This window comes from Aedes aegypti, chromosome 1, assembly GCF_002204515.2.
Source record: "Aedes aegypti strain LVP_AGWG chromosome 1, AaegL5.0 Primary Assembly, whole genome shotgun sequence".
NCBI classification, from domain to species: Eukaryota; Metazoa; Arthropoda; class Insecta; order Diptera; family Culicidae; genus Aedes; species Aedes aegypti.
In genome coordinates, this window is record NC_035107.1 from 81,387,220 (window position 1) to 81,401,092 (window position 13,873).

General features: G+C 43.4%; 1 protein-coding gene across 2 annotated transcripts in view; it reads right to left on the reverse strand.

Moving 5' to 3' along the window:
- The window catches only part of LOC5571303 (N-terminal kinase-like protein), a 54,557-nt gene that overhangs the window by 18,300 nt on the left and 22,384 nt on the right, over positions 1–13,873 (reverse strand). For both annotated transcript variants that reach the window (XM_021840956.1, XM_021840948.1), the window contains exons 2-5: positions 8,871–9,421; positions 8,734–8,812; positions 8,392–8,613; positions 8,169–8,324 (exon numbers count right to left, since the gene is read on the reverse strand). In XM_021840956.1, the coding sequence (XP_021696648.1) occupies positions 8,169–8,324; positions 8,392–8,613; positions 8,734–8,812; positions 8,871–9,421 (1,008 nt within the window). The remainder of the gene's footprint in view (positions 1–8,168; positions 8,325–8,391; positions 8,614–8,733; positions 8,813–8,870; positions 9,422–13,873) is intronic.

The following is a 13,873-nucleotide window of genomic DNA, read 5'->3' on the forward strand; positions in this document are numbered from 1 at the left end:
ATTGCAACTCTATTTGATGAGATATTCTCCGTTTAAGCCAATTTTGATCCATATCTGTGTGCTATCCATAACTGTGGGATGACTGTAATTCCAAACTTTTCGAAAAATGAAGGTCATTCGGCTAAATATCAAACCACAGGGGTCATTAGGCATCAATATTAAACGGTGTTGAGTCAGGCCGGATCGAGTTGCTATGACTTCATGATAACGTTCTCTAATAAAGGTTCCAGTAGAGTTTTTGGAAAGATTGATATGGATTCTTCATCAAGCGCATAGAGAGCTCTAAACAATTCCATTGATAAGTGACGGGATAAGATTTTTGTTTGTTAAAATCTTTTTCGGTAGACAATCTGCGAAGTTATTGTTGAAAATGACTTCCAAGAATTACAACATTCATTTCATTTGTTTAGTTAACATCTGAACAGATAACAATGAATCAACAATTTCACGCCACAATACTCGGTTCGTGGCCGCATTTCTCCATCCTCGGTTCCGCCCATCTAGCTCGCAGCGCTCCACGTCTCCTTGTACCAACCGGATCCGAAGCGAGCACCGTCTTTGTAGGGTTGCTGTCCGGCATTCTTACAGCATGCCCTGCCCATCGTATCCTTCCTGCTTTGTCCACCTCCTGGATACTGGGTTCGCCGTAGAGTTGTTCGAACTCGTGGTTCATCCATCGCCGCCACACACCGTTTTGCTGCACACCTCCAAAGATCGCCCTAAGCACCCGACGATCGAAGACTTCAAGTGCTTGCAAGTCCTCCTCGAGTATCGTCCACGTTTCATGCCCGTAGAGGACTACCGGCCTTATGAGCGTTTTGTACATGGTACATTTGGTGCGGGTGTGAATCTTTTTAACCGCAGCTTCTTGTGGAGGCCATAGCAGGCCCGACTTCCACTGATGATGCGCCTCCGTATTTTACAGCTAACGTTGTTGTCAGCTTTCTTGGAGGTACGACTGTTATGTAGATGTTTGAGGTTATGGCTTTCAGTCTTAAATAAAACTCAAAAACGGATTTTTGCTTACATCCGACGTTTCGGACACATGTATTGTGCCTTTTTCAAGGATCTGTGGACAACAGGGTTGTTAACGTTAATCAACGATTAACGCCGTTTCGTTAATTCGTTAACGTTAACCAGTAACGGTTAACGAAGCATGCGTTGATTGCGTTGAAATATGATTTAACGATAACGTTAACGTACAGCGTTGATTTAACGTTAACGATTTCGTTATTTCTAACGTTAACGACTTAAAGATTCTAATATAAAAAAAACCTGGTTGTCTGATTTTGGTGATTTTTTTGTTACTAGAGGTGCACAGTCTCGGAAGTGGGAAAATCTGCTCTATTACAATTGCCACTTTTGATAGCAATGAATACTTTGGTCTGCTATGGTATGTTAGGGTAGTACTTATGGAAACTTGTATTTGGAAATGAGAAATCGGGTCATCCAGGGGCCGTTCACTTAGGAACATCTTGGTTGTTGGAAGGGTAGAAAAAAGGACGCCGTGTGCTGCCTGGAGGCAAAATAAGCCAACAATTTCAGCTCATTGTTGTGGGTTGCGGGATTGGCGAGGAGTCATACGACAGTAATAATATTGCTAGGAAATCTTTCCAATTTGTAATAACTCTTCCAAGCAATCAAAACTGACGGTCAAAGAGGCTGACTGTTGGGTGCCAAATAAAGGCTCTGCACTATGAACTTAGATTTTTTTTAATCAATTTTCCATGGATACTGGGTATCAGCATAGAAACGTGTTGTTTATTGATGTTTCAAAACATTGTCGGGGACTCTGTACGAAACATTGGATTAACGCTTTGGTTAGCGGTGATCGTTGACGTTGATTCAACGCAAACGCGTTAACGTTGACGCTAACAACCATGAAAATTAACGCAACGACGTTGACGTTGATTTTGCGCACAATCAACGTTAACGGCGTTTATCGTTGATTAACGTTAACAACCCTGGTGGACAATGATACATTACGTCGTGTTATGTGTTGATTATGTTGGATGTACTCACAAGCTGTGTTCCGTTTTATCGTTTGCCCACAGCATAGGCAACATTTGTCCAACAGCATAAAACGCTACAACAAGAGTATCAGTTACCAGGCGATCAAAATGTTCAGGCGGACTTTCATATCGTCCGGATACTTACAATTCCCCGTTCGGGTACTATACGGGAGTGGAAATCCGAAAACGATCCGGGTCGCAGAACTGAAAACGCAGTTGCCTGTTTTGGCGCCACCTTTACTCTTGTTGTGTCAATTCTGTTTGTATTGTTTGTTGCTGAACAGCATTTCTACACCTATTGTGCTTGAATGTGTGTAGTACGCCAGCGTACGTGTTGCTTAAATTGTCTGTATCTGTGCGCTTGTTGACTGTGTGAGGTGTATTTATAATGTGGCATGTTTCGAGTATTAGTAAATTCTGTTTCTTAAAACTAGAATCAACAATCTTGGTACTATCGAATGCAAAGTTGTGTTGGTTTGCAGCCGAGTGATCTAGCAGCGCTGTTCTTTCTCGTAGTTGCGCTACCTTCAGGTCCTCCATCGTCTTGCCTTGTTCCCACATGTTTTGCAGTCGGTTGGAACAGGAGCGGTGACTTGTGATCCTCGTGTGCAGCTTGTTCGTCGTCATGCCTATGTAACACGCAGAGCAGTCTGCGCATGGGATGTTGTAAATCACGTTGGATCTACTGTTTTTATCTGCAACATCTTTCACCGGCGGCAGCATGTTTCCCACGGTTTTTACGTTTTTCGAGCTGATGATGACGTTCGGAAAGTCTTTTTTGAGGAATTTTTGAATGTTTCCTGTCAACTTTCCGATGTTCACCATTGATCGATAGACGTTTTCTTGCGGTGGAATGCCGTCATTGTTGGTGGTGTTAATCGATCGTTCTCTCAATCGGTCGATGAGGCGGTTGATCATTGTGGGGGGATCATCATTCAATTTCAGTTGAGTGAAAATGAGGTTGCGTGTTGTGTTGGGATCGATGTTGGTGGAGAATGTTTTGACGCGGTGGATGAAATTGTTTGCCACGTTCACTTTTTGTTTTATGCTGTGGGCGGAATGGTAATTGAGAAACCGTCCTGAGGCGATCGGTTTCATATACCACTCTGTTTTGACTGTTTGGTCGTCTTGACGAACTAACAACAAGCCTAGAAACGGAATTTTTCCGTCTTCTTCCACCTCTACCGTGAATTGGATTTTCTCGTGGTACTGATTGAAAATTTCTCTCACCTCGTCAATTTTTCCTTTTGGTACCGCCAACATCAGGTCGTCCACGTACTTCTTCAACACTGGCATCGGGAATCCGACTACGTTGTCCAGCAATGTCTCCATCGCTAAGTCTGCGATGATTGATGACAGTGGATTTCCCATCGCAGTCCCGAACACTTGTTGATAGAATTGTCCCTTGAACCGGAAATAGCTGCAGTCAATACAGAATTCGGTAATTTCTAGGAACAAGTCCAGGTTTATGTCGGTGTGCTGCTTGATGTTGTCCCAGGTATTGATGACGTCACGTAGTACTAGATCCTTGGGGATGCAGGTGAATAACGACACTACGTCCAGGGAAATGAGGACGTAATCTGGTGGCAGTTGTACGTTGTTGATGTACTGGCAGAACGTGAACGAGTCAGTCACATCGTACTTCCGTTCGATCGACTTTTGAATGATCTTTCCAACGTATTGCGACAGTGTGTATGACGGTGACGTTGACAGGAAACATTCAAAAATTCCTCAAAAAAGACTTTCCGAACGTCATCATCAGCTCGAAAAACGTAAAAACCGTGGGAAACATGCTGCCGCCGGTGAAAGATGTTGCAGATAAAAACAGTAGATCCAACGTGATTTACAACATCCCATGCGCAGACTGCTCTGCGTGTTACATAGGCATGACGACGAACAAGCTGCACACGAGGATCACAAGTCACTGCTCCTGTTCCAACCGACTGCAAAACATGTGGGAACAAGGCAAGACGACGGAGGACCTGGAGGTAGCGCAACTACGAGAAAGAACAGCGCTGCTAGATCACTCGGCTGCAAACCAACACAACTTTGCATTCGATAGTACCAAGATTGTTGATTCTAGTTTTAAGAAACAGAATTTACCAATACTCGAAACATGCCACATTATGAATACACCTCACACAGTCAACAAGCGCACAGATACAGACAAATTAAGCAACACGTACGCTGGCGTACTACACACATTCAAGCACAATAGGTGTAGAAATGCTGTTCAGCAACAAACAATACAAACAGAATCGACACAACAAGAGTAAAAGTGGCGCCAAAACAGGCAACTGCGTTTTCAGTTCTGCGACCCGGATCGTTTTCGGATTTCCACTCCCGTATAGTATCCGAACGGGGAATTGTAAGTATCCGGACGATATGAAAGTCCGCCTGCACATTTTGATCGCCTGGTAACTGATACTCTTGTTGTAGCGTTTTATGCTGTTGGACAAATGTTGCCTATGCTGTGGGCAAACGATAAAACGGAACACAGCTTGTGAGTACATCCAACATAATCAACACATAACACGACGTAATGTATCATTGTCCACAGATCCTTGAAAAAGGCACAATACATGTGTCCGAAACGTCGGATGTAAGCAAAAATCCGTTTTTGAGTTTTATTTAAGACTGAAAGCCATAACCTCAAACGTTGTTGTCAGCCGTCAGCAAGGATCCAAGGTAGACGAACTTGTCGACCACTTCGAACGTATCCCCTTCTATCGTAACACTGCTACCTAGGCGAGCCCTGTCGCGCTTTTCATCGTTGCCCTTATCAGTCACGTGATCTCCCGGGAAAGCTGTTCTCGTCCATAATTTTCCATAGCTTTACGCGGTCGATAATATCGTATGCCGCCTTGAAATCGATGAAAAGGTGATGCGTTGGGACCTGGTATTCATGACATTTTTAGAGGATTTGCCGTACAGTAAAGATCTGGTCCGTTGTAGATCGGCCGTCAAAGCCGGCTTGATAACTTTCCACGAACTCGTTTACTACAGATAACAGACGACGGAAGACGAACTGGGATAATACTTTGTAGGCCGCATTTAGAATGATGATTGCTCGTAAGTTCTCACAGTCTAACCTGTTGCCTTTTTTGTAGATGGGGCATTCCTTCCACTCCACCGGTAGCAGTTCTGTTTCCCAGATTGTGCCTATCAGCCGATGCAGACAAATAGCCAGCCTCTTCGGGCCCATCTTAAGGATTCAGCTTTATTGTTCTTGAGCTGGTGAATGGCATCCTTAACCTCCCTCAAAATGGAAGCTGACTGGTTTCCATCCTCCGCAGTACTGACGAAGGCATTTCCTCCGTTGTCCCATCCTTCATTGCCTGTGTTTTCAGCGCCATTCAGGTGCTCGTCGAAGTGCTGCTTCCACCTTTCGATCAAAATGCTCCCATCCTTATCCCTGCACATCTCGACTTGCGGCACGAAGCCATTGCGGGATGCGTTGAGCTTCTGATAGAACTTACGTGTTTCTTGAGACCGGCATAGCTGTTCTATCTCCTCGTACTCCGTCTCATCCAGACGGCGTTTTTTCTCCCGAATGAGGCGGGTCTGCTGTTGCCATTTCCGTCTATAACGTTCCACGTTCTGCTGGGTCCCTTGTTGCAGCATAAAGGCCCGCCCTTCCGGTTGCTTAAGCCACTCGAGGTCATACCGGGGCGGCCGTCGGTACCTGCGTTGTTAACGACGGAGAGTTTTGGGCGCAGTTTTACCATCACCAGATAGTGGTCGGAGTTGATGTTAGCGTTACGTAGGTCCTGACGTGGATAATGTCGTAGAAGTGCCGTCCCTCAATCAAAACGTGGTCGATTTGTGATTCTGTCTGCTGTGATGATCTCCAAATGTATCGGTATGGAAGGCTGTGCTGGAAGTAGGTGCTAAGAATGGCTATATTATTGTAGGCGGCGAAATCAATTAGTCGTAAGCCGTTTTCGTTCGTCAGCCAGTGGGTGTTGAATTTTCCAGCAGTCGGTTTGAATACCTCCTCCTGGCCATCCTGAGCTTTTAGATCTCCTATGATCATTTTGACGTCGTTGCTTGGGCAACTGTCATAATCGCGTTCGAGCTGCGCGTAAAAGTATCTTTATCGTCACCAGTGCTTCCGGAGTGAGGGCTGTGCACGTTTATTATGCTGAAGTTGAAGAACCGGCCTTTAAACCTTAACTTGCACATTCTCTCATAGATCGGCCACCACCCGATTCAGCGCCTCTGCATATCACCCATCACTATAAAATATGTTCCCAGCTCGAGTGTGTTGCCGCAGCTCTGGTAGATTGTATTGTAACCTCTGAACGTTTGTAACTTGCCCTTCCGAACCACTGTGTTAGCACGCCACTCAGCTCGCGTGAGATATTAAATGTGCTCTAAATCTCTGAAGCCAACACAGGAGTTTGAGTTAAACTACGATCATGTTCAAGTCACTACACAATCACAACACAATACCACAGAACAAATCTTCGTCGGGTCAATTGTAGCCAATTAACAGTTGATCTCACCGTAAGCCTCTCAGTCTCCACTGGGTGTATTACCACTGTTTGAAGTATATAGGCCATAGCGATAGCGATGGGTCACCACACAGGTAGGGATCCAACACAACCCGTTCTATCTGGAGTAGTAAGAAACCGCACTCACTCTGCGTAGATCTCATAGTCGGACTAAAGAGAAGAGTACCTTGCATGCAGATATAACCCGTACCTATGGAGCAATCAGCTGCAGTTTCTGGTTAACTATCAAGCAGAGTGCAAGTGAAGTGAAAATCAAAAGTGATCACATAAAACAAACTCTGACCGGAGTAAGTCTTCGATAGTTCGTTGGTGGTGATTGAAATAAGATTAGTCATTTTGGTTTAAATTAAACAGATCTTTGGTGGACGTGCAGGCCACGGCTAAATGGCCAATCTGGTCACCGAAAAAAGCAGGATGATGATGCAAGTGTGAACGGAATAATTACTAGAGATCGGTGAGTGCATAAGGCCAGTTATTAGCGAACTCTAAGACAGGATCCATAAGTGGTGTGCGACCCTAGCTAAATTGCTTGTTTTGTCGCCTATTATTAGGCCTTCTTTTCTTCCCACAAGCACCATTGGGAATGGCGGTGCAGTTGAACGCCCACAGCTAATGGCTTACCAAGCAGTGGAGAGGCCGGCATGGTGCCGGTGGTTTTGGTCCATCTGCCCGGGCGGAGCATGCTGGATATCGCCGAGAGATACACCGCGAGAGACTAACACCACACAACAGACAGTAGGATAAGGACATCTAGGCTAAGTACACAATAAATCGTAAGTAGAAAATCTCATCTTCTTTTATGTGAAATCCAAACTTCTATTTTGTCCCCTGAATGAGTCGAATTAAGGGTTTTGGCGTCATGGTTCCGCTAATTGTTCGAACCATTGTGGGAGCTGCACTTTTGTTGGTTGGTCAAAGAATTATACCATTATCGCAGCTTTTTTTAAATCATTTTTTTGTCTCCGTCTCATGCGGCCTTTCTTTGGAGAGGTGACACGTTCGCACCATTGATCCCCTCGTTTATCAGTTGCTTGATTTTATACGGCTGGCTTGCTGGGCCTGACACCAACCCCCAACATTTCCGGAAGACCATTCCCCTTAATTTTCGGAGGGCCATAGTCCACAGTTTAGTTTAGAGTCCTTCTCTGGCAATCGGATAATGATCAGCCGCCCTTGACATGATGAACAGACGCTGTTGTGAGCCGCTCCTAACATGGAGTACAGACGCTCCAGGTTTTCAAAAGCAACCCCCCTCCCTTCCCTGTTAGAATTACAACAATTATACATAAATCAGAAGCTTATTAAGGTATTTGCCTTACGATTAAGGTAATTCGCCTTAAGTTTTCTCCAGGTATTGCTCTGAAGCTACCTCCAGGAGTTTATCGAACGATTCACTGAAGAAATTTGAGTAATAATAATTGGACGAACTATTAATACTACTACTAGCCTCAATGAAAGTTTTGAAGAATCCATAAAAAATACATAAGTAGGTTATCTAGAAATGTTTGAAAGAATTCCAAAAGTAACTTCAGAACGAAAGGCTGTAGAAATTCCTAGAAAAATTTCTACAGTAATCCCTAGCCTAATTTATTATTTACTACAACCCAATCGAAGAGCTGGAAAAATCATTAAAACTTGCCTGCGGGTGCAAATGTGGCGCGATTTTGCCCAAGCAAACCGTGGTGTTGGTACGTATGCCTCCCTGATCGTCCCGTGATTGTAACCGCGCAAAATGTCGTAGCACTTCTACGTTCAAGTTGTTGTAGTTCAGTTTTGGCGCCAGGTGGATGATTGACTGAAATAGAAACAGATTTTGTTTAAAACAAGTTCAGACAGACGATCGTCAACCGCCGTCAACTCACCTTAACGGTCTGCTCCCTGATGGTCGGGTTGGTGTCCAGAAAACCGTGCGCAATCTGGGGGAAGATCTGATCGTTGACCACCCCCGTCTGCAGGTGATTGATGAACAGTTCGAGCTGTTGCAGGAGCCGCGATCGCGTCACACGATCCGTCGATGCAAACAACTTGACAACGCATGGCACAATCCGCTTCTGGTACTCGGCTTCGTCCAGTAACCGTCCGAGCTATGGAACAGGGTAGAATTATAATAGTTGGGAGTTGATGCAATTTCATGTTGAATGATTCGAGTTTAAATATCTTATCTGCCTCTACTTCGCTTTTAGTGAATTTGTCGAGGAACTTACTTTGAACATGGGAGCAAGCACCGCTGAACCCGCATCTCCATATTCGTAGGCCGTTATGAGCTGAGGAAGAATTTTATTCCTGAAAGAAATCCTTATTTCAGTTTCCCACTAAAATCGACCAATATCACAAATCATACTTGCACACATTATCCGGAAAGTTATCCAACTGTGGCGTTAGTGCGCTGAAGAACCGGTTCTTCTCCGCTTTGTCTTTGATCTGGATTTCCTCTAGGAAGAGCAACGTATCGACTAGGTCATTTTTGAAGAATCCTCCCGGCTTGCGACACTTGGTGATGACGTCGGCCGGATTTGGTCTACTTGCCGGCGATGCCCCGACCAGTTCACAGTACAGTGGCGCCAGTGATTTGGGAATGCTGGCCAGATCTTTCAGGTTGCTGCGGGATCGCAAGGGACCGTTGAAGGCTTCCCACACGAGGCAACCAAGGCCCCACATGTCGGTGGAGCACTTGGTCATGCTTTTCAGCTTGTTGGCATCGTTCTTCTCCGGCGGGTCGTAGATCTCCAGGGCCGGAGGTATTTTGATGGGTGGCGCCGCCGAAGCGTCCGTCGAGGAGACGTACTCTAGCCCGCCCAGTTTCCATTCGCCGCTCGCGTTGACCAGCACGGACCACGCCGAAACGTTGTTGTGCCGAAGGTTGCCATCGTTGTTGAGAAAGGACAGTGCACGCTAAGGGGAAGACATAGAGAATAGTATGTTTTAAGAGTATCTCATAACTTGCTGCCAACTCTTAATTGAGGTTTCGATAAATTTCTCCTGATATCGACCACGGATATTTCCCCTGAATTTCTTCTGTAAATTTTTACTAAACCGTTTTAGAAATAAAAAATTCTCAAATAATTTTTTTCTGTAATTTTAGCTGATATTCTTTCGAAGAACCACTTCCAGATATCAATTTAAATCAACTTTCTGGAATTTCTCCATCTTCTACATTTTTTACTGAATTTCACTAAAAGGCACTCCTGGGATTCATAAGATAAATCACACCAATTAAAAAAATATATAATCATCGGGGCAAGATGGGCCAGCGCCATTTTTGAGCGCAATATAAATTTTGTGATGACATTTTGATGAAAACTGAGGCTTCACAAGCCCTTCAAAGTTTGGTTGGGTCTTACTATTAGAAAAAAAAAGTCAAGTCGCGATAATTTCACGAAATCCGAACGGATTTTAGATTTATCTGCAGTATTTAAAAGAAAACTTAATTGTCTTTTACTTAAAAAATATAAGAAAATTCAAGATGGGTGGTTCATTACGGGGAGAGGTGATTGTGAACAAAGCACCGAAAATAGCGAAATTCTGAAAGTTTGGACTCCTATACCTAGAGTAAATGTTCCAATAGTAGAGGCACTGAGCCGGTAAAAATGTAAATGTAGCATAATAATAGTCAGAAGATAAGCCATGTTATTACTTAAACTGTTACTTAAAAGTTATAGCCGATTAGAGCAAGTATCAAACGTTTGTTTCAAACCTGATATGATTTGATTGCTCTGGTACGCTCAATACGGTATGGTCAATATCAGAATAATATCGCTCAACAGTATGGTCAATATCAGAATGAACTTACGCGGGTGTGTTGGGATTATCACAAAAGGCCGAATCACAAAAGGCCGAATCACAGAAGGCCGAATCACAAAAGGCCGAATACATTCTAGCCTACACAAAAGGCCGAATGCACAGAAGGCCGAATCACAAAAGGCCGATCACAGAAGGCCGAATCACAGAAGGCCGAATCACAAAAGGCCGAATCACAAAAGGTCGAATCACAAAAGGCCGAATCACAAAAGGCCGAATCACAAAAGACCGAATCACAAAAGGCCGAATCACAAAAGGCCGGATCATAAAAGGCCGAATTAGAGTTACAAGCTAAAGAATAAAGCTTGGATATGAAAAGAACAAATCCATGCTTTGTTAAATGCAGTCATGTCAGTAACCAGTGCGCTATCCTCCATGCGGCGAAGCCGCATTGAGGATAGAGGAACTGAGGCGGCAGAAGGCCGCCGAAGCCTGCGATATCCGAAGGTTGTGTATAGCATCTATTCGGTGTCATGCAAATAGCAAATCCAGGCGATTGCCCGGTATAATGCAAGCAGAGGATGTTTTTCCATTTTAAGGTTCGACGAGCGACAGCGAGTTCGGACAGCAAGCGTTTGCCCAGTATAATGCCAACACAGTCTTTTATGCAACAAGCAGGAGAATGATTACTGCGATAGGGTATAACAAGTGTTTAAGGTGATTATAGAACGAAGCCACACCTCAAATTTTCAAGAGCACAAGACTTGTGAACCAAATAGCGCTCCGCAAATTTGATCCCATTTGTCACTACCAGCAAGCAAGCAATTTAATTGATTTTCAACGCGAACTCTTGTCAGATTCTCCAGTCTTGTGCATTTGAAAATTCAAAGTTTGGCTTCGTTTCATAATCACTTTGAGTGATCATAAGAATACTAAGTTTAGGGGTCTATTTTATAAGTCGAGTCGATCAAAATGACTCGACTGGAGTCACTGTCGACCGAAAAATTTGCTCGACTCAGCTCTGTCACTCGAGTTTTTCGACAGTTGTCACTCTATGTGACTGGATTACTATGGGAGTCGACAGGTGACATCTGAAATATGCATGCTTGCTTTGATCGACAATGAATACAGACGAGTCACATGAATCTGCTCGATTTATAAAATAGGCCCCTTACTAAGAATACTAAGTGCCTGTTCGGTTTTGACTCGGTTTGAATTTGACAACATGGATTTCCATGTACACAAAAATGGATCATGGTCAGTCACAAATCCTGTCAATCTCAATGATTCTGCGGGCCTTCTTAAGGCTTACCATATTCAAAATAGGTAAATTTAATACGTCGATACAAGTTTTAATAAAAATAACCATTACATTTTGGAACGGTTTAATTTAGGTAACATGAAAATTTTTGCATGTTGCCAAAATCGAACAGGCACTGTATACCCTTCCAGTTTTTGCCAGGTTTTTACACTAATCTTGTACAAAATACAACAGCACGACTACTTAAGCTCCAATTATAGAACTTTTTTTTGGGTGTGTCAGCTAAGAATAGACTAGCTGACACACCCAAAAACCACTAACCATACACTCTGATTCAGCTAGTAATGTTACTTGTGCATCTTGTCCCGCTTACCCTACTGTAAAAATGTCCATAACATTATAGAAAAATGAGGCTTTCCCTAAAATTTATTTTAATATTTCGGCCTTTTGTGATTCGGCCTTTTGTGATTCGGCCTTCTGTGATTCGGCCTTCTGTGATTCGGCCTTTTGTATGATTCGGCATTTTGTGCTTTCGGCCTTTTGTGATTCGGCCTTTTGTGATTCGGCCTTTTGTGGTAGACCCGATGTGTTTCACGGAGTCACTGACCTCCACCAAATTGATGCAACTTTTATTCTGGCATTCGCACTAAATGATCATCTGACTGAAATTTTCCGTATTTTATTCGCTCAATAGTCTTCGCTCCTGTTTTTAAATAAATGTGGTTAGAGAGCCAAGAATCAGCGTTTTATTCAAAGCAAATTGGCAATGATGTTTCATTTGGGCATGCTTGCATTCATCGTTGCTCTTTTTGCATTAATATTGAAAACTGATTTACTTTTCGAAACACTTTTCAGGATCACAAGGTGTTTTGGCGTAACGAAAGAATGGATCCATGAAGTCAGCTAAGCGTTTATCAAGCAACAGTGAAGAAATGTCGTTTCCCTCTGCAAGTTGCGGGTCCCTAAGTAAACCGTAAAAGGAGATATTCGGAGCCAGAACACATGTTTTTACTACACGGGAAATATCAATATTACACGTCACAAGTATTCTATGGCTCTACAACAATTTCAGCTACATCCCCATCAAGCACTGCCTCAGCGCCGACACAACTGAACCTCCATATTACTTTACATGCAATCATATACGTTAGGGTAGAGTAAATGGTATTACAAGCTTATCCCAGTTGTCCCTCTTTAAAATAGTGGAACCCTGCTCTACTGCATTGCGATCGATTCCATTAAAGTCATCAAGAAGTATATGCGACAAAACGCAATATATATGTATATTTTTTTGTATGGTATTCAGTTGGAGCTGCCTGACAGCTTAACTTGTCAAGGCTGAACCCTCTGGCTTTTGCCAAGTTTCCCCTCTACCAAGGCCAATACTCAGACGGACTAGGCTGTGGTGCGCACTTGAACACTGTTTTTATATTCGTATTGTGACGTGGTAGTTTTTGAAAAATACCCATAATCCCTTGCTTCTGAGAAAAGGAAGCATTGTGAAAATCAGCAGCTCCATCAGAATTTGTTTGAAATAGTAGTGTCATTACTAATACTGTCTAGTCGAAATGGTTTTGAATGATTTGTCATTTAAGTGCTATTCTGATTACTCCTGTCTTTTACGTAAGATTAGAGTATTAAATGTCAATTTTCGTGAAGTCTTAACAAAATTAGGCTGTTTAGTAGTAGTTCTAGTTAATTTCATTTTTTATTGTTAAAAGTATTTACTGGTCATTACGTTCATATATCCTTATCCTCCGCCATTGCGAAACGCCGTTGGGTTTGCGATGACTGTTCGCCTATCAGTGTTAGCAGCCAATCATCGTCGGCTAGTAAAGCGCTTGAGCTGCAACGATTGCAAGAAGAGCAACAATTCGCCGCCGACGGTTTCTCCAGGAAAAGGCTTTGGAAAAGAAACGATTAGCGCAGGAGCAGATTTTAGAAGAAGAGGAATTGGAGAAAACGTTTCTTCAAGAAAAATTCAACCGACCAGAAGAAAGGGGGAAACCGGAAGGAAAAGGTACAACTGTATGCACACGCATCGCAGAGCACTGAAAGTCCGTCAAGTGCGGTTACCAATTTGAGCACAAATAAAGAAGCGAATACGCGCAACTGTGCAGTTTGTGATAGACCAGATCATCGTATCAAAGACTGTAAGCAGTTTTTGGATCTGAATGTGGAAAATCGTTGACGCTGCATCCACAAGCTCAAGTTGTATCGCACTTGTCTTAACGCACATGGAAGGAATCGCTGTCGACTGTCGACCAAGTGCGGAATCGATAGATGCGAATTCAAACACCACCCACTACTCCACTCTACATTGGTGAACCAGATAAAACCGATTA